The sequence below is a fragment of the Solanum lycopersicum genome, chromosome 7 (assembly GCF_036512215.1).
Source record: "Solanum lycopersicum chromosome 7, SLM_r2.1".
Lineage (NCBI taxonomy): Eukaryota > Viridiplantae > Streptophyta > Magnoliopsida > Solanales > Solanaceae > Solanum > Solanum lycopersicum.
In genome coordinates, this window is record NC_090806.1 from 3249038 (window position 1) to 3270410 (window position 21373).

The 21373-nt window shown below is 37.3% G+C and overlaps 1 protein-coding gene across 4 annotated transcripts in view; it reads left to right on the plus strand.

Annotated features, from left to right (window-relative positions):
- The window catches only part of LOC101245072 (transcription initiation factor TFIID subunit 1), a 31111-nt gene extending 10584 nt beyond the window's left edge, over positions 1–20527 (plus strand). Inside the window, exons 6-23 of one of the 4 annotated variants that reach the window (XM_004242637.5) lie at positions 1819–2076; positions 3397–3497; positions 4205–4373; positions 4471–5560; positions 6333–6535; positions 6654–6891; positions 10876–11212; positions 12326–12535; positions 12687–12779; positions 14580–14786; positions 15230–15433; positions 15961–16447; positions 17188–17378; positions 17495–17620; positions 17747–17803; positions 17886–18878; positions 19672–20011; positions 20117–20527. In XM_004242637.5, the coding sequence (XP_004242685.2) occupies positions 1819–2076; positions 3397–3497; positions 4205–4373; positions 4471–5560; positions 6333–6535; positions 6654–6891; positions 10876–11212; positions 12326–12535; positions 12687–12779; positions 14580–14786; positions 15230–15433; positions 15961–16447; positions 17188–17378; positions 17495–17620; positions 17747–17803; positions 17886–18878; positions 19672–20011; positions 20117–20124 (5312 nt within the window). In that variant the 3' untranslated portion in view covers positions 20125–20527. Of the gene's footprint in view, positions 1–1818; positions 2077–3396; positions 3498–4204; positions 4374–4470; positions 5561–6332; positions 6536–6653; positions 6892–10875; positions 11213–12325; positions 12536–12686; positions 12780–14579; positions 14787–15229; positions 15434–15960; positions 16448–17187; positions 17379–17494; positions 17621–17746; positions 17804–17885; positions 18879–19671 lie in introns of all 4 variants that reach the window. The other 3 variants (XM_069299852.1, XM_010324942.4, XM_010324943.4) reach the window with 3 other exon arrangements.
- The last annotated feature ends 846 nt before the right edge of the window (positions 20528–21373 follow it).

Consider the following 21373-nt stretch of genomic DNA (forward strand, 5'->3'; position numbering starts at 1 on the left):
CTTTCCTAGCTACTAGCCAAGTGAAGCATTTCACTTTATTAGGAGCCACACTTTCCCATATAGTATTCCAAGGTCCAGTTGACCTGCCTCCAGCAACACACAGTTCCCTTTTGTATACTCTGTTAACAGTGAGAATTCCATCATTGTGGTGTCTCCCAATGAGTTTGTCTGAATCTGTATTAATGCCCGGGAAGTTTCCTATTAGTTTTGGAAAATCTACTACCCATGGTATTTTCCAATCATTTAGGGGTCTTCTGAAAGTGAGGTTCCAGCCTTGAGGGGACCACATTTTCTGTATACTGCATCCAGTATTCAAGCTTATTGAGAATAGTCTAGGAAAAAGGGATTGAAGTGTGCCATGACCGCTCCAGTCCTCTTTCCAAAAAAGTATCTTGTCTCCCCTACCAACTCTAACTTTGGTGTTTAGCTTGAGAGTCGTCCATAGATTCCTGATAGATTTCCAAACCCCAACCCATATGTATTAGTCACTTTATTAGTGCACCATTGCCCCTCCGCACCATACTTATGAAGGATAATCTCCCTCCACAAGGCCTGATTTCTTGAGTAAATCTCCATAGCCATTTGGTAAGTGAACTCTTATTATGAAGCTTTAAGTTCCTCACTGCCAGACCTCCAAAACTCTTGCTTTGCTGAACTGCGCTCCATTTTACCAGGTTGAAACTTTTCTCAATCTTGCTTCCTTGCCATAAGAAATCCCTTCTCAACTTGTTTAAGATTTTCCTCACCACACCAGGGATGGGGGATAAAACATTACATATGTTGGCAGAGAATCTAGGACTACATGATCAAAACAACTCTACCTCCCAAGGAAAGGTATTTTGATTTCCAAAGAGCTAGTCTTTTTTTTGTTTTCTCTATTATTCCATCCCAAATATTCACAGCTTTGTGATTAGCACCCAATGGCATCCCCAGATAAATTGTGGGCAACTCCTCTATCCCGGACCTCAAAATACCTGCCAGAGATTGAATTTGTTGCACCTCTTTCACTGGAAAAATATTGCTATTCCCCCAGTTAATCTTCAACCCAGAGCAAGCTTCAAAGATCACCAGTATCACCCTTAGGTAGCAAATTTGTTCTTGTTTAGCTTCGCAGAAAATCAGTGTCATCAGCATATAATAAGTGTGTCACCTCCAAGATTTCATTGTTCCTGTTCTTAATGCTAAAGCCTTTTATCCAGTTGTTTGTTGCAGCCCTTCTCATCAGACTGCCTAGCCCTTCCATAGCTATGATAAACAAGAAAGGTGACGGGGGTCCCCTTGTCTCAGACCCCTTTCAGCTGGGAAAAAACCCAGGATGGAGAACCTGGTAGTTTTGATACAGAATTCTATCCACTTATTCCACCTTCTCCCGAATCCCATTTGCCTGAGAATGTTCAACAAGAAACTCCAGTTCAGGTGATCAAAGGCCTTTTCAATATCTAGCTTGCACATAACTCCAGGCACATCTCCTCTAATCCTGCTGTCAATGCATTCACTAGCAATAAGAGCAGCATCCATTATTTGTCTCCCTTTAATGAAAGCCATCTGGTGGTTTTTTACAACTCTGCTTATTACCTTCTTTAGTCTCTCAGCCAGCACCTTTGCTATGATTTTGTAAACCCCGGAGATTAAACTAATTGGGTCTGAAATCTCTTACACTGGGTTTTCATCATCATTCTGAAGCACACGGTTCAGTGTTTCATAGAGCTTACACTGGGTTTTCATCATCATTTTGAAGCCATTAGGCTTAATTCGACCCATCTTTTCTTTCAGAAGTCATTTCTCATTACTTTTCTTCCCTCTGTTTTATTAAAACAGATTATGATGAGAAGGCTGAAGATGCTGTAGATTATGAGGACATTGATGAGCAATATGAAGGACCTGAGGTACAAACTGTTACCGAAGAGGACCTATTGTTGCCGAAGAGGGATTACTTTTCAACAGAAATCTCTCTAACTACTTTGGAGAATCGTGATTCTGTTTTTGATGATGAAAACTATGATGAGGATGATAATGAAGAGAAGGAACAGGAGGTGGTAGAGAAAGCTGCTGAAGTTCAATCTACTCCTGTAAAAGGTTAGTTTAAAAGCATTTTTTTCTTGGGTACTGGTGTTTCGTAAATGCTTTTATGTTGTTACAAGTATTGATGACTGTGCAATATTTTGGAGTGTAAGTTTACCTTTTGATATTTTAATCTCTTCACTGATTTCCACTACTAGATTTAAAGGGCAGTTCCTCATGTTAGTTTGTTACAAACCTCAGTTCTATTACAGAAAGTGCTGCTCACCTATAAAATGAAATTGAAAGCCGACATAACCCAGAGTCCCATCTATAAGGGGGCATCAGAAAATAAAAGTAGAATTGTGAAAGCAAGATATTATCCTAGAAACAGGATAAAAAAAAGTTGATCCTTGAGATAAATCTTTGTGGTAGGTTTTTTTCGAACTCTTTTTCTGTTGCAGCTTTCTGTGCTAAATTTCATTTTTCTTCTAGCTTTTTGGTGAAATAAAATTGTTTGCAGCAGCTGTGAACAAGTCTATGAGACAATACTTTTTTTTTGGTGAGAGGGGGTCTTATGAGGGAAAGATCATGGGGGCGTTAGATGCCTTGACGCTACGGCAGGGCTCTGAATGAGCAGATAGATTTTGCAGTGGGAAGAGGTAGGGAGCTGCGGATAGGATGGACAGTATGTGAATTACAAGAGACATATTGCGTACTTTTATTCTATTTTGCTTCAGCTTTTATATTTAGGGAAAAGGGCCAAACTGCTCTTCAAGCTGATATCACATGGAACTAGTCGAGGCGAGCACAAGCTGGTCTGGACACCATGTTTTTTTTTTTAACAATCGCTCTCTGTTTGAATTTGGTCCCGAATTTGCCCTCATCGTTGAAGTACTTCCTCAGATTTTTGAGAAGAAATACTTGCTCAGATTTGCCTCTTAGAAAAAACGAAATTCACTCTTTCTTTTTCAATCATCTTTTTTTATTTTAGGGCCGAATATGTATTTAACTTCTGTCGCTGAAAAACAGACCCAAAAAAATATAAGAAAAAAAAGGAGATGTAACTTTTTTTCTTCCGAAATATACATCAAAACTAGGCACTTTGTGTTATGTATTGGATTAGTATCTGTTATCTTTGTTTTCCATCTCAAATATTCTGGACAACACTATCAAAGAACATTACTCCTGACCGTACCCTTCTATTCAATAAAAAAAAAGATCTTAAGATATGAAAATTTGATTGCTTTCCAAGATCTGTTGAGATATGAGGAATTAATTAACGACAGGGAGATTACTGTTGGAGGAAAAGGAATAAATCTTGGAGTTGCATTATTTCAGTTAAATATTTCTCTTTGCATCTTCACGTTAGACCTATTTGTCATGTTCTGTTTGTAGGAGAATACAACAATGAAGCTGAAGTCATTTCTCTTGGGAATAAGGTTCCAGAAGAAGTTATATCCATGGATGCTCCCGAATCTAGTGAAGATCTTCAAGAGGTTTGCCCTTTACAAATTAATAAGAAGAACTACTTATCATTTTGTGATCCTTTTATTCTGACTTGTAGCATGATGTGCATGTCATCTCTTTCTTTCTCACTTCTTGTCCTTTCCTTCTTGTGAAATAGGTCATCAAACAATTGATATCTTTGCGTCACTTTCTATTTATGATCAAGGTTTTCAATGGCTTCTTGAGATTTTCCTGAAATAGCTATTTGAGTAGTTCATAATCTTCCATGACGATAATTTCTTTTAATGCTCGAAGATTGATGATGCTAGTTAATGCATTTTATAAATACCTTGGATTATTGTATTTATAGTGGCTGAAGTACTCAGGGCATATGCATTTTTATGCAAGTTAAAATCCTATAATTTCTGGTGGACCTCTCAGTATACAAAACTTAGTTTTACTTCTGTTTTCTTTTCTTCACAGTTTATCACTATTGGGAAGTTGACAAGTATTAAAGCACTCTCCTTTTCCTTTTCTGCCTGTCTATTCCGCTGTAGATCAGCGTTTATTTGATAGGAGTTCTATTAATTGTTCGAAATATTGTTCTCCTCTATTATGTACTTCTACTCTATGCTTGGCATAAGCTAACAACTGCAGATACGTTCCCTTTATGGAGACTATAGTTGTCTAATTCAGTTGTCTGCTTTAGAATAACTCTTGTTTTCTAAACAGTGCTGCTTTTTATGGTGGTTCTCAGGAAGAACCTCTTGCTTTGGAAGAGCCAGTTGATAGTCAAAGCTCTCTGCCTCTACCTGTTCTTTGTGTCGAAGATGGGGAGGCAATTCTGAAGTTCTCTGAAATTTTCGCCCTTCATAAACCTCGGAAGAAAGCAGAGAAGAGGGAGCGACGTTGCTCTGTTCCCAAAGGTACCTTTTGCTAATAAGAAAATCTCTTTCTTCAGTTCTGTTTGGTAATATTAGTACAGTTGATGAGACTTTCCGAAGCACATTCTTGTATCAACAGACAAATACAAGGCCATGCACACACTGGATATTGTTGAAGAAGATGAAGTTAAATTACTGAGAGGGTCCTATGAAGAGTTTCCTTGGTTGAGGATGACCCATGTACATCATGATAGTGCTTTAACGTTGCTGGATAATGAACCAGGAACAGTTCAAGGGACTGATGACTTAAAGCCAAAAATCGAGAAAAAGGATCCCTGTTGTAGTGCTGAACCAATGAAAGAAAATCTATCAATGGATCTTTCTGCTGATTGGAGCTCACCCATTTGTCCTGAGTTCTATCCTTTTGACCAGCAAGACTGGGAGGATAGAATTATTTGGGATAATTCTCCTCCATTGAGTGATAATACTGCTGAGAGTTGTGAGATTTCTGAACCTGATTATGAAGCATTGACTGATAAACAACTGGATGTGGAGGCCGAGTCTCAAAGTTTACAGTCAGAAAAAGAAATTGAACCCCATGAAAAAGGTCACAGCTCCTTTTTTTCTTGCAGTGTTTCTGTGGAGCCTTTTGGTTCAAAACAACCTTCAGGACACCTGGGTATTTCATTATCAGAAGGAAGATATCACCCTCAGCTTTTGAGACTAGAGTCTCGCTTGAATTCAGACAAGCAAAAGAGTACAGATACTCCGATGGATGGAGACACTGATGAAATTCTTAGCAGTGATGCCTTAAAGCGTTTTACTAAGCTTACATTACAAAATAGAGATATACTGGAGGAATCTTGGGTGGACAACATTATTTGGGAACCAGATCAGCCCTTTCCAAAGCCAAAGCTCATATATGATCTTCAAGATGAACAAATGCTTTTTGAAGTTTTGGATAACAGGGACGGCCAACAGCTTATGCTTCATGCTGGAGCAATGATCACAACTGGTTTAGTGAAGCCCAGTAGTGGTGATTCTGCCGAGTTATATGGTCTCAGTGGTTTATCTGGGCGTTTCAATATTGCCAATGATAAATATTATTTGAACAGAAAGTCAACTCAGCAACTAAAGTCACATTCAAAGAAACGCACGGCACATGGTCTCAAAGTTCTGCACTCAATACCAGCTCTTAAGCTGCAGACAATGAAGGCTAAACTAAGCAAGTAAGTCTTGTGTACTTCTTTTGACCCTTTCTTATACAAATGGTTATTTCTTCTCTATTTTTTTTTGATATAGTAATAATTTCATTGATGTAAATGGTTTCGGATCTTTTGAGTTGCTGGATTAGGAGGGGAGGAAGTAAAAGTCAAAAGAGATGGTGGAGATTAATACCATCATGTATATGGTGGTCAATATGGAAGGAAAATAATGGGAGATGCTTTAAAGATAGGTCCAATTCCATAAATAAAGTAAAATGGAATTATATTGAAGCTTTACTTCTTTGGTGTAAACTGCTTCGAATAGAAGATGTAGACCAGATTGTAGATTTGAAAGGAAGCTTGTAACTGATCTCTTTTGGAGGTGGCTAGCATACCCTTAATGCTGATGAATACAATTTACCTATTTCAAAAAAAGAAAAAAGACCAAAGTTAACCCATTAAACAACCTAAACTTAACCCATCACTTTTCAGGCTTATTTGCGTGTTTTGTAGCCAGAAGTGACTTTGCTTTTGCAGTTCAATGAACAACTTTGGACTGTATTTTACTTATCAGTTGACTTAAGCTACCCAGGGGAAAAAACAGTTTTTTCTTGCATCAGTCTCTATGGACATAGGGATTAGCATCATAAGTGCCATACTGCTATTAGTGTTTTGTTAGACTATCTAATGACCTCTATTAACAAGATTTGGAGGTGTGTTTTCTTGGATATATCATATGTATTGGTTGATTGCTTCGTTTTTAATGTTTGTTGATGTGATTTGTTCCTCTTTGCAGTAAAGATATAGCAAATTTTCATCGGCCAAGAGCTTTATGGCATCCCCATGACAATGAGGTGGTACTTAAGGAACAGAGAAAGTTGCCTACACAAGGGCCAATGAAAATCATATTGAAAAGCTTGGGTGGCAAAGGAAGTAAACTTCATGTGGCAGCAGAGGAGACCATTTCTTCCCTCAAGTCAAAGGCATCCAAGAAGCTTGGTTTGTAATTTTTCCTAGGCCTTTAGTTCCTTAACTTCGCTTATATTAAATCTATTTAGTACCTTCATATCCCAGCTATTAGCCTATTACTAACTTTCACCATGTTATTTGTCTATAGATTTCAAACTGTCTGAGCCAGTGAAGATAATTTACTGTGGGAAGGAGCTTGAAGATGATAAATCTCTTTCTGCCCAAAATGTGCCACCAAACTCTGTGCTGCATCTTGTTCGTACCAGGATACATTTGTTGCCTAGGGCACAAAAGCTTCCTGGTGAGAACAAGTCCCTGCGTCCTCCTGGTGCATTTAAAAAAAAATCTGATCTTTCCGCAAAAGATGGCCATGTTTTCTTAATGGAGTAAGTAAACTCAAAGATTTATTGTGTATTTTCTATAGATATTCTGATGGCTGTTCTTCTTTGATTAGTTCACGCTCAAAGATGGTCATGTTTTCTCTTCTGGTGGATGCTCCATCTTTTTGTGGGTTGTGTAGCCTTGTGGCATTCACTTGACCATTGGGTTGTAGATACCTGGGGCACACTCATCTTGAAACATATTTGTGACAAGGATAGTGACACAATGGCAGGTGTTCACACAACCATCTGTATGTCAAAAATGTTGAAATTGCTACCCCTAGGATAATCTGTTTGTGCTGATTGTTGGTTGCTTAGGGACTAGGTAAAAATGCTTCGCACTTATGACTCTTTACCCGCTTATTTATAGATGTATATATGCTTCTCCAGCTTATTCACAGACTTAGGTTTGCTTTGGTGAAACCTGAATCTTAATGTGAGAATGATTGTTTAAGTTTATCGTTGAAGACATAAGAAGTAGAGTTTCAAGAAAAGAGTAGCTCATAGAGAGAAAGTTGAGGCTGGTGAGATAGACCAGTTGCATGGCTTGTGAATGCTACCCATATTCTCTTCCATTTCCTTTCAATAAGCTATACTTTTTGCTTTATTTTCAGTGTACAGATGTTAAGAGATGTGGTACCTCATTGTCCATCATTACTCTCTTTCCCTAAAATTGGATAGCTGTCAGTCATGTGAAAACATGCCATGAAATTTTAATAGTTGTAACAGGGCTGACCCGTTTATACAAAGAAACATTAAAACCAAAGAGTAGCAGTCCTATTTTGAAGCTTTCAAAGCAGATAAATATGGAGAAAAAGGAGCCTCCACGGCTCTGTACAACACTCACACATCTCGTATTGTTATATATGGTCCGGGTATCTTGAAGAAGATGTTCTGAGCAGGTGCCTAATAGGAAGTTTTGATGATGCCAAAGAGTTTCCTATTCTCTCAGACATTCGTACGTGGACCAGCAATAACTGGAACACGATACTAGGGATGCAAATGTATGAGATGCCTCTTTGATTTTTCTTCCAGGTAAATGGCAGAACACATCAAGATGGGAGAATGGAGGTAGAGAAGTAACTTGCTGAGTCTTCAATGGTAATCGCTGGAAGCTGGGTGTCTTCCTGCAACTGTGAAACTGGGTTGGGTTTGGGTAAGAATATTGGGAATAGCTTTAGTTATATAGTCTCAAAAAATTTCCAAAGCTATTGATGATAAATATGGTGGCTGGTTTGAAACAGATGAGGAGACAACCTCCTTCTAAAAAAAAAAAAACAGATGAGGAGACAACCTTGAAAAATCATCTAAAATGGGCTCTGATCAAAGTGAAGGGACCTTCTGATCAAATTTCGAAAACAGAAGTGGAGTAAAATGGAGTAATTTTCACCCTCCCTATACCACACTTGTGGGACCTCACTGGGTATGTAGTTGTTGTAGTGTGGAAATCAATAAGATGTTAGTGATCAGTTCTTATCAACAATACTTGCATCAAGTTTGGTGATGGAGCAAAGAACTCTTTCTGTAGTTATGATAGTATTGGCAATGGATCCCTTAAACAGATGTTTCCATTTATTTTTAATTTGGTGCTACAACCTCAAGCATCTGTAGCTGAGGTTTGCAGTCTACAAGGTTGAAATTTTGAACTTCAGAAGAATCTTAATGATTGGGAGGTTGTTAAAATGATTGACTTCTACAGACTCTTGGATGGTTTTAAAGGAAATGTGAAGGAAGTTGGAAAATTGACTTGGAAAGGGGGCAGCAGAGGTATCTTCACTGTGAAATCAGCATATGGTATACTAAAGAAGTCTGAACAACAACATTTTTGGGACATGGAACTGGAAGCACATTTTGAAGGTGAACATACCACTCATAATGGCATGTTTCTGTTGGCTGGCTTGTAAGGAGGCTGTGCTAACAACATGATATGCTAATAAGGGAGGGATGCAGTTGTGTTTTAGATGTTTTCTATGTGGGAAGAAATGAAACCACTAGCCATCTATTTATCCATTGCAGAGTTACCAGTACTTTGTGACAGGGTATGAAATGACTTAGATGGATAATGCCTAGGAAATCTGCTGAGTTGTTAGCATGATCGAAATGACACCGGCAATTTTGAGTGGCAGAAGAGATGATGGAGAGTTTTTTCTGCAGCCATCTGGTGGACAATATGGAGAGAATAGAATGCAAGTTGTTTTGAAGATGTAGGCATGTAGCTAACACAGAACAGAAAATTAAAAAATTGTATGTTTTTACTTTCATTTTTGGTGTAAAAAGGCCCTAATAGAAAATGTAGATTTTGTAGTTGACATTATTGGGTCATTATAACTAGTTCAGGAATTGGTCTTTTTTCTTTGAGGTTCCTGCTACTATGTTTCTCTTAACAGTCTGAGGGATACTCTTTTGATAATATAACATATGTTACCTTCATAAAAAGAAGAAGAGAATAGGGGTGGGAGCTGCAGATAGAGATAGATGGAGGATTGTCCCAGCCTGTATTTGGTGGACCGTTTGGAAAGAAAGAAATGCTAGATGTTTTGAGAGCAAGAATTGTGATCTCCAAAAGATCAAACTAAATTGTATCAGACTTTTTTGTTTCTGGTGCAAGCAAATGTATTTAGAGGACACCGACTCCATTTTAGATATCCTAGGTTCCTGTTAGGTTTGAGATTCAGTTTTCTTACTTTTTGACAAGCTGTTTATATGGTTTAGTGCAACCCAAGCACTGGTTTCAATGAATATACACAATTTTACCGTCTCGAAAAAAAGAAGAAAAAAAAGAAGAGAATAATGGTCCTTAATAAGTTTGTTGTGACAAATTAATATTATACAGGTGCCATTGCTACGGCAGGAGTTCTAATAGAGGCACTATCTTTGTAGTGGCATTGTAGATCAATGTAATTAACAATTATGCTGGTATTTGATTAGAGAGGATGGTCATATTGTGGATATTGAATGCAAGATTGATTGATTTTTATGGGGCTATAGTTTCATTCTTGTGGTAAAAGTGCAACACATAATGTGTTGAGTAGGCGCATGTCACTAAGTTCGAACCCTGTCGTAGAAAAGGTTTGTTATTTAAGTTAAGTGTGGAGGGACTGACCCATCATCTGCCAAGTTTAAAATTGTGCACTACCTGGTCCGTGGGGATTTCTCATTTATTAAATAGAAGTAACTGGTTGTCTGATTATCATCACTATCTAACTGTAGGAATTTTAATTTTTACCATGATAAGGATGATCTGATGAGACGCTAATTTTTGTCCTGATATACATCCAGCACTCTCTAGGTGCTGTGATAGATGAATAATATGCCTTTCTTTATAATAAGAAAGGTGATCTATGTCAAAGTTGACTAGTCTGTTGCATTGGTTAAGTGGAGATTTGTTTCGCACATAAGTAGTTTATTGGTATGAATTTTTGGAAGTACTTTTTCTTGTTTCTTGTTGTAATGGAAATTCAAAATATCCAAGTAGGATGCTGAAGAATTTTACTTTCTGAGATGTAACTGAAGCCAATTGTTTTCCCTGTGAATTGTGCAAATAACATCTTAAATGCTATCTGTCTAGAGGTGGATATATGAAGCATTAAAAGATCCTTTTTCTTTCATCTATATTTTTGGTGCAATGTGTACGGCCCCCTTTTGTATAGCAGCTGGATGTATTTGACAGAGGACTACTCTATAAAAATATCTATACATATTTTGTGACCACCTTTGTGTTATTGATGAATAAAGATTTTTTTGTTTCAATCTAAATTTTAGGTGTGAGGAATAGACCCCTTTTTGTATAACAATTGGATAGATTTTAAAACGTAGCACTATATTCAATCACATGGTACATATTTTCATCACCACCTTGTTGTGTTTCTGGTGAAACCTTTTGATTTAAAATATTGAAAGAGAATTTTATCACTTCTTTTCATGTATATAAAACTTTAAGATGTTTTTCCTTAGTCTGCTCAACATTTTTGTCTGCTCTTCTACTTGCAGATACTGTGAGGAGAGACCTTTGCTCCTTGGAAATGTTGGAATGGGTGCAAGATTGTGTACTTACTACCAAAAATTATCTCCAAATGATCAGCAAGGCACCTTGTTGCGCAATGGAAATACTGGATTGGGGAGTGTACTCACACTTGATCCTTCTGATAAATCCCCCTTCCTTGGGGATATAAAACCTGGTTGCAGCCAGTCATCTCTTGAAACAAATATGTATAGGGCACCGATTTTTCAGCAGAAGGTCTCATCAACTGATTATTTGTTGGTTCGCTCAACAAAGGGTAAGCTGTCCATAAGGCGGATAGACAGGATTGATGTTGTAGGGCAACAGGTTGTCTACTATCCTTAACTTGTCTCATTGGAGTAATTTCTTGATCACGCTATGCAAATTTTATGTTATCATTTTCTGATGAACTTTTTGCTAAAATATTGATTGTTTTAGTAGAATTTATCGAACCACGGCATCAAGAAAATTTCTGGGTTCATGTTATTATGCTTTTGCCAGTAATGAACCTAAAGCAATGAGCTGTTGCATAATAAGGTTGAATTTTGAAATTCAGAAGGCATATGAATTGGTCCTCCTGTGATGGGGTTGCCTTTGATTTTCTCATATTTTTGCATTGTCCACATGCATTCTTCTTGAAGCATTCAACTTGTTTTGCTAGATCTGGTTAGAACTTCTCTTGATGTTACATTGCCTTGCCTGATCTGTTCATTTGTGCGATGGAAAACTACCTTTGATGACCAGTTGCATATTCAAAATACACACCTTTACTATATCTTTTGATGATGATGTGAGGTGCGGGGCCTGAGTGTCAGGTCATGCCAATGAGTTGATACTATTCCAGGCCCTGGATGGTGGAGTATCTGATTGTAGTTTGACAGATCTGAAATAAATAATCTAAAATTGGATGATCCGGAATTCGTGAAGGAAATGGATTCGAAGCTACATAATTTATTCAATTCATATGCTTTTTTTTCATTTTTTATTCCTGGAGGAAGTAGAGTTTGCTTTGCATTAGTTGTGGTTAACTACATTATCTTTGGATTTTTCTACTTATTGGTCATGGAGGTATATTGGTGTGCATTCTCGCTATAAACCCAATTAACTTTCAACTATTGTTGCAAAATTTGCAATAGTGGACAATTCACTTTGTCCTCTAGATTTTGCTATCCTATTAAATATTGGATTTTTCTTTGTGCAGTATGCTAACACATGCTTCTGTAATGTGCAACATGCTATAGCTATGTCGATGCTTATACCTGAAGAGGATAACCAAGTTTCTTTAATGTGCAAGCATGCTATAGCTATTAGCATCTTATGCTTGAAGAGGATGATCTATCATGAATAATTTATGACTAATATCTGTTTGTTGTTGCTTCTGTATGAATATGTGATGGATCTATTTCCTTGTTTAATCTGCCTTTCCCTGTATTCTTGAAGGAGCCTCACATGGAGGTAATCTCTCCTGGATCAAAAGGTGTTCAGACCTACATAATGAACAGACTATTGGTGTATATGTATCGTGAATTTCGTGCTATTGAAAAGCGCGGTTCCCGTCCTTCCATCCGTGCGGATGAGCTGTCTGCACAGTTCCCTAGCTTGTCAGAGGCCTTTCTTAGGAAAAGACTCAAACATTGTGCTGATTTGCAGGTACTTTTGTGAACATCATTCAATTCCTGGGTAAATTCTTAGTACAGGCATTAGAGGGAAATAATTTATTCGAACTCGTCTTTGTCGCATTCTGTGTGCTCCTTCCCCTTATGTGTCTGTCGTAAGTTACTTGGGTGCTGACATGATGCAGAGAAGATCAAATGGACAGTTCCAATGGGTTATGAGGTTCAATTTTCGGATACCATCCGAGGAGGAATTGAGGAGACTAGTTTCGCCGGAAAGTGTGAGTTCTTTCAAAAGATCCTTGTTTTAAATTTCTCTTTCATCTCCTCCATCCCCCTGAAAAGATCTCCCTCCCTCCAATTTAAAAATATTCTTTAATTGATGAATTAAGAGATATTATGCGCTTGTCAAAATAACTTGGGATACAAATAACACTTTCTTAAAGCTTCATCTTTCGATTATGATGGAGTTTTCCACTTTAGCACATTTGGTATTGGGAGGAGGCTTAATCTTCAGATGTGCATTCAAATTTAGACGTCTTCATCTATAATATATAGTATATCTTTTGATGAAGTAATGTTTCAAAGGATGCAAAGTCACTGGAGGCTAGTTACCAAAGAATAAAAGAGTAGGAGAACACTGTTTGCCCCATATACAATGTCTCAATAAAGAACTAAAGTGCTAATAAAATCCAAAAGCTATGCTGAATTAGTTACTGGGAACAACGTTGTCCAACAAAAGAGATCTAAACATTTAGCTGAAGAGAATGGCTTGGAGTTGAGATGCCATCAAAAAATTTTCTGTTATTCTCTGTCCAAAGGCTCCAAAAATTAGCAGCAGACATCATCAACCAGGTCTTCTTGATGGTCTTATCAATTTTCCGAGGACTCCAACTCACATATGCCTCTCTCGGATTCTGAGGCATTACCCATATTAATCCAAAATGCTGAAAAACAAGCTCCAAAGGCCAAAAGCTTCTGGACAATGCAGGAAAAGTTGGTTGACTGTTTCCTTCTGACAATTGCAAAGATGGCATCGGTTTACCAGTAGTGATATCCTTCCCTTTTTAGGTGATCTATAGTACAGCTGGCGTTAATGGGGGCTAACCAACTGAAGCACATGATCTTAGTAGGTAGTGTCCTCCAAATCAATTTCCTGGGCCACGAGTCAATAACCTGATCTTGGTTTCCAAGTGTCTATAGCATTCTTTAACAGAATTATATTAAAAGCATGAAGGAACTTAGAAATGTTGATTGAACTTTTTGCCCTTCATTAAAAGACTCTACTATAGATAAAATTGTCATTACTATTTTCCTCAAATAATATTCGTTTAATTAAAATCCTAATGTTTAGGACTTCAAAATTAATTAAATTTATAGCTATTAAATGTTAACATATTTGTAATCAGTAAGAACTCCTAATATTTGGTACTTAAAAATTGACTAAAATTCTGGTTCTTAAATCTTTCCTTATTTGAACTATATTAAAAATTATTATTTAAATGTTACTTTAACAATAGTCACTAAGCTACACGGCAAAACAACGTACACTAAACTAGATTTAATATAATACATAAGACCTAAATCATGCTGCTCCCCGCTCAATTCATAGTCACAAGGGGCCAGAAGGACTTCTAGTCTATAAGAATGCTATATCTTTAGTTTATTTCATATATAACTAGGACTAGGTAATATCTAATATTACATATACATGTCTTTCTTCCATAACAAAAACCAAGCATTCATTAAAGACCTAGAAGATAATTCATCAAGAATGGTGTAAGTTGTTTTTCTTTTTGAGTAGTTCAAATTGCTGGACTCTGTTGCAATAAGAAATTTAAAATTTATCCCCTTTCATTTTCAAATCCATCAAAGTGGGTAGAGATTGTGACTTCTGAAAGTTTTTGACCTTGGTGCATACTGGGATTAATGTTATTTTCCGAGAATGTAGTAATGTTTTTCGCTATACTGATATTGCCCCAATATGGTCTCTTCTTCTCTACCGTTTCACGTTGACTATGTTATTTGGGTTTCAACCATTTATCAGAAATTCTTTGTTTCGTGCTTGTCATTTGATTCAGGTATGTGCATATGAAAGCATGCAAGCTGGCCTGTATAGGCTTAAGCGCCTAGGTATTACGCGACTTACTCATCCTACAGGTCTATCAGCTGCAATGAACCAGCTCCCAGATGAAGCAATTGCTTTAGCTGCTGCATCACATATTGAAAGGGAACTTCAAATCACACCTTGGAACTTGAGTAGCAACTTTGTTGCCTGTACAAACCAGGTAGATCATAGTTAAATATTATCTTTGTAATCTAGTTTCAACAAAATGTTCGTCTCTTTTTGTATTGTGTATTCCAGGAATGGGTGGTATTAGAAAGCACATTCCAATAAAATTCGGAATTCTGTAATATTTCTCAGAAACTAAGTTTGGTCATTCTTGTTCTTGTATGGCCACTTCTGTTACCTTCTTAACCTTTTATCTGGTCATCAGAGATGCATTGACATGGCAGCCTTGATGTCTTTAAGTAATTCAGAACTTTCTGTTGCCTTGATAGAGTACAAGGAACCTTCCTTTTATCATTAAAAAGTATAATAAGTATTCCTATTGTAACATCTACTGTTTCATCGAGTTAGTGCTGTGAGATAGGCATACATATTGTTTTCTGCAATTCATAACATTCTTGCTAGTCCTGAAACTTGATCTTTCTTGATACTTTTCTGTAGGACAGAGAAAATATTGAGCGTCTGGAAATTACTGGTGTCGGTGATCCATCTGGTCGGGGATTAGGGTTCAGTTATGTTCGCACCACTCCTAAGGCACCAATACCAAATGCTATCTCCAAGAAAAAAACAGTTGTTGCCAAGGGGTCAACAGTAACAGGCACTGATGCAGACCTACGAAGACTGAGCATGGAAGCTGCACGCGAGGTGAGTAGATCGGGATAGTATTAGGATTGGATTTTAAAAACTTCCAGCTTCTTGACTTACTTGGCATCAAAATGCGGTTAGTTAAAAGCTAAATTGGCTTTTATATCATACATATGTTTCCATTGCCATATATGTCAACTAAGTGTTATCAATCTGGACCGACTGTTTCTTCTTTTCTACTATTCTATGTTGTGGCAAGTTGCAAGGAAAAGAAATTCCCCTGATTTACATCTTGTAACCTGAATGAATATACCCCTTATGAAAGCTGATTCAGAACAAAATTGTTCTGTGGGAAATGTTTTTATTTAGTTTGCGCTTTACAGCCTAGTTGATGGGTGTGTGAGTAGTTGATTGTTTGTCCTATGCTCTGATGTGCTCATGTCCAGATTGAACCCCATTTCTCCTTCTCATTTTTTTATCTTGTGCCTAGTCGAATGTGGTTTATGGATGAGTAGCCCAATGGGTTTTATCCTATCAATTCACAAGTATGTGTTGCTCATTCAAAAGTGTATTTCCCTACATTTTAGGTTCTTCTCAAGTTTAATGTTCCAGAGGAGCAGATTGCTAAACTAACAAGGTGGCACCGAATTGCTATGATTCGCAAGCTTTCTAGCGAGCAAGCTGCATCCGGTGTGAAAGTTGATCCAACAACTATAAGCAAATATGCTCGTGGCCAGCGTATGTCCTTTTTGCAGCTGCAGCAGCAAACAAGAGAAAAATGTCAGGAAATCTGGGACCGACAAGTCCAAAATCTTAGTGCAGTTGATGGTGAAGAAAATGAGAGTGACTCTGAAGTGAACAGTGACCTGGACTCATTTGCCGGTGACTTGGAAAATCTTCTTGACGCAGAGGACTTCGAGGATGGTGAGGAGGGTAGTCATGAGCCCAAACATGATAATGCTGATGGAGTCAAAGGACTCAAGATGAGAAGACGCCCCTTTCAGGCTCAGGTGGAAGAGGAGATCGAGGATGAGGCAGCTGAAGCTGCAGAATTATGCCGCATGCTCATGGATGGTATAGAATATGTATATATGTATATATTTATTATATGTTGTTTCTAGTCCATCCTTGTTGTCTTGATGCTATAATTTGCAAGATTGAAAAAATTCAGAATTTGGTGCCACCTCAAGGTTACTTTCTATTTCTCCTGGAAAATGGAGATTTAGTTGGAGGAATTTTTGAGGAGAATAAAATATATTAGGGGAGTCCTTATGCTGCTACTGGTTGAGTAGGGTAAAGATGGTGGAGTATGATGTATCTCTTCATGCCTATGAGATGGAATTTGTATTGTCAAGAATTGGGTTCTTTGTTGATATGTCTCAGTATGGTCAATACTAAAATCCTTTTTCACGTGAAGTTCACAAATGAAGCAACAATGTTACTCCTGGCTTAGAGTTGAGTACTGTTTAAAATTTTGTAGAAGTCTTGACAAGTTAAGTTGCATCTTGTCCTTGAAACTCTCACCAACTCGGGATTAGCTTTGGTTAAGAAGATCGTAGGAAATATTACCAAATAGAGGTTGATATATAAATTGATCCAAAGTGCACATAAGAAAACTGCCTACTCCCTTTTATAGGTATAAGACAGCAAATTTTCTTTAAGGTGGATTGTAACTCTCTTTTTCAATAGAATAATCTTACACAACATCTTTCTTCATGGTAGAAACCATGTTATGTGTTGCCTGCCAGCAAGTGCAGCTTATTTTAAAATATGTTTTTATTTGATATTGTTTATATTCAACTACTATCTTGCAGATGATGAAGCTGATCGGAAGAAGAAAAAAAAGGACAAAGCCATGGGCGAACAAATTGGTTTCATGCCAGATATAAGATACAGGTTTAGTACTGAAAGCACTGATAGGGGCAAAAAACCTCAGATATTTGCCAAGCCAAGCATAAAGTCTGATGGGCTAAATGTGTTGGATTTCATTGGAGATCAGAAGGAGGTTGTTTCCCTTTCTTCCTCAGTAATTGTATTGTGCTTTATCAATAAAAATAGGACATTGTAGGCATGTAATTAATATGCTGACCAGGTGACACAGTTCTCTGATTTTCTTTTTAGCTGCAGGCTGAAGGGTTTGCTACTAAAAGAACCCCATCTAGCAAGGTGAAACCCAAGAAAAAGTTTGATATTCTGGACTCTGGATTGTTTAATAAGAAAGTTAAAATACTAGGGGAGGGAATAAAGGTAAATGTCCCTACATAGTTATCTACAGCATTTAGCTGCATATTTTGAATTAGAATCTATCCTTTCCCAGTGTTTCTTGGTTCTTATAAGATGCGTGACTGATGTGATACTCCTCCTTGGACACAGCCCATGAAAGAGAAGAAGTCAGCAAGAGACAGTTTTGTCTGTGGAGCCTGTGGTCAGGTTTGTGGTTATATTTGAAAAATCATCTTTTCTTTGCAAAAAAGTTATGAAGGTTAATCAATTGACTGGTCTTATCATACAGCTTGGTCACATGAGAACTAACAAGAATTGTCCCAAGTATGGGGAAGATGTGGAGGCACGAGCAGAAAGCACTGATCTGGAAAAGACTACAGGAAAATCTATGGGTTCTATTGATCTCTTGGATCAGTCCCAGATCTTCTCAAAGAAAGTCATCCAAAAAAGTGGAACCAAGAATCTGATGGTCGACGTTCATGAGGATGATAATTCCAGTTCAAAGGCCAAAGTTCTGAAGGTCAAATGTGCTTCAACCGACAAACTTCCTGATAAACCTACTCCTGCGACCTCACTTAATTCTGACATACCAGTGACTTCGGATGCTGAAATTGGAACTTTACCACCCCCCATAAAATTTAATAAAATTAAGTTTTCAAATAAGATGAGAGCCGAGGATGATTCCAATGAAGCTTACAAGCCTTCCATTCTGGTAAGGCCACCAATGGAGACTGCAGAGTCACATCGCAGCAAGAAAATTGTAATTAAGCAACTCAAGGACTCAACAAGTGTGGATGAAGGCTTCCTGGATGGAAGCAGTGGCATGGAGTACAGGAAGACAAAGAAAATCAACGAATTGTCGTACATGGGGCAGCAAGAGAGGGAATACTTATATGAAGAGACTTTAGGAAGGAAAAAAATGGATGATAAACGATTATGGGAAGAAGAGGAGAGGAGGAGAATTGCTGTCAGACAGAGAGAAGAAAGAGCCAAGATATATGAGCGACAGAAGGCATTAGAAGAACAAGAGAAATTAGCGGCGATTGAAAGCTATCAAGACGCCATAAGAAGAGAAAGGGAGGAAGAAGAACGTCTTAAAGAAAAAAAGAAGAAAAAGAAGAAGACTGAAATAAGAGATGATTACTTGGATGATTTTCTTCCCAGAAGAAACGACAGAAGGATACCAGATCGAGACAGATCGGTGAAGCGGAGACAAACTTTCGAGTCCGGAAGGCATGCTAAAGAGCATGCACCACCAACAAAGCGCCGAAGAGGGGGAGAGGTAACTAAATCTATTATGCTTGTTTTTGTCTCATCTTCTGCAGGTAATAATAGTGATAGTCAATTACTATGTCCACAGATGCCACAGATCTAGATCATCCGTTACTATAGCCACAGATGCCACAGATCTAGATCATATTATCCTTCTTGCATTTTGTGTTATGTCCAAATGGTCTAACTGACCTTTCTCTCATGTTCTTGTTGGCTAATTTGGTTGCATGGCGGTGTTCATAGAATTTTCCAATAAGAAGTGAATAGTACTGGGTAACAGAATACTCGTCTAGCTACCGTCATGGTGGGTGGAAGTTTCTAATTAGTTTTCTTTTTCGAAAAACTGAGACTCATGCCTCCTTGTATGTGAAATAGAAAGGTAATAAGATAAAGGTCTACTTACTCTATAGGAATATAGATCGCTACTCTAGTAAGTGTTGTTTGAACAATCATTTAGTCAAACAATAACATACTGGCTGGTCTGGTTTTTCTTATACGGCTGATTGTCACATCTTAAGCAATATACATTTTCTGTATGCATAATTCTGTCATTATTGGTCAATTAGCTGCAGTTAGAAGTAGAACTGCAAGTCTTAAGCAATATACATTTTCTGTATGCATAATTCTGTCATTATTGGTCAATTAGCTGCAGTTAGAAGTACAACTGCAAGATTTTAGCAAGAGAACCTCTGATCTTATTTGATCTGTTCATTCTAAGAGTTGCCTACTTCTTTTATAATACCAAGGGACAGTAGTACAGTAGTTTTTTCATTTAACTGAGATGTGGTTGAATTTGTTTGAAGGTTGGTTTGTCAAATATTTTAGAAGAAATTGTTGATACACTGAAGAACAATGTGAACGTATCATACCTCTTCTTGAAGCCAGTGACCCGAAAGGAAGCTCCAGATTATCACAAGTATGTAAAACGCCCTATGGACCTATCTACCATCAAAGAGAAAGCCAGAAAACTGGAATATAAAAACCGTGGGCAATTCAGGCATGATGTGGCACAGATCACTATCAATGCACATTTGTACAATGATGGGCGCAACCCAGGTATTCCTCCCCTTGCGGATCAGCTTCTAGAGATTTGTGACTACTTGCTGGAAGAGAATGAGTCCATCTTAGCTGAAGCTGAATCTGGTATTGAGTGATGATACTTCATATTTGAACCTTGTTTCTGTTCGATTTTAAGTTCAATTAAGCAAGCTTTCATTGGTTACTCACAATCTAGTGTCTATTGTTCAGCGATCTAAAGGATAGATCTTCTAGATGTGTCAGTTGCAGCCACCCCAACATATGTATCAGATAAACAAGACGCGACTGAAGGGATTATTGTATCCTAACTGTATAATGAGATTTAGTAGCTGATGATTCTGTGTACCGACCATGTTGTTTTAATCCATGGTCAAGGAAGGCAACGCGATGATGGGTGTGGAGGAGAGAATGATTAGTGTATCTTATTTGTAGAGTGGCAGCTCAATTATGTGAAATATATGTGCAGTTTATGCGAAATATTCTAGTTGTGTAGATCATAGCAATTATCGGTTATTTCTCTTAGTCCTCTGGGTTCTAGGTTGCCCCTTTCAGCTATGTGAATAGAATGGAATTTCAGCCAAGTAATTGGATTTTTTTTTCATAGTACATCTTGCTCTTTAATAGTCTGTTGTTCCTTGAATCAAGCCCCTTCTAATTCCCTTGATTTTCTTCTAGTTGAGGACTTCTCATTATTTCATCATGTACGCAAACCTTATCTCTCTACCTTTGTGGAGGTAGAGAAATTATTTTAAAAGATCATCGGCTCTTGTATTATGTGTTACTAATCATGTATCGATGATATTTATCTCGATGAGATTCTGATTTGTTTTACTTATTTCTCAACATGGAGTCGATGAAAACCAATAGAAGAAAATGAAAGCCTTATTTTTTTAATGCATATGGTTTCCAAAAAGTCATTTTATTTGAAGTTTTTTTAATTGTTGAAGTGATGGTTGTTAGAGAACTATTTCAAATAGTTACTTGTAATTACTGGAAACTTATGATATATCACTCTTAATATTGTTTTTCAAAGTGTCAAATCTTTAATTCTTACCTAACATAAGTACCTTTCACAAAGAAGCAACTGTTGTTATAATTTTAATTTATCTTTATAAACGAAAACTAACAATTTCATTCCAAAAAATTAAGTAATAAGGTTTGTTCTATCTATTCTGTAACCTGAAAAATAAGTTTGTTTTTTGGGATCTAGTTTGTAAGTTCGATTAAATTGTACAAGTCGTGTTTAGTTGGAGGAGGACGTTCCAATTTCATTAGATTTAATACCATACTTATTCCAAAAGTAGAGAATCATTCTACTTTAAATGTAAAACACGCTCTCTATTAAATGCGATATTATTTTCAAAGTTCGAATACGAAAAACCTTATTAGGAAAAAGTATAACTTATTATTCCACTATAATCTCTCATAGTATTCCTAAATTTGTTTTGAATTATCAATTTTTTTCCT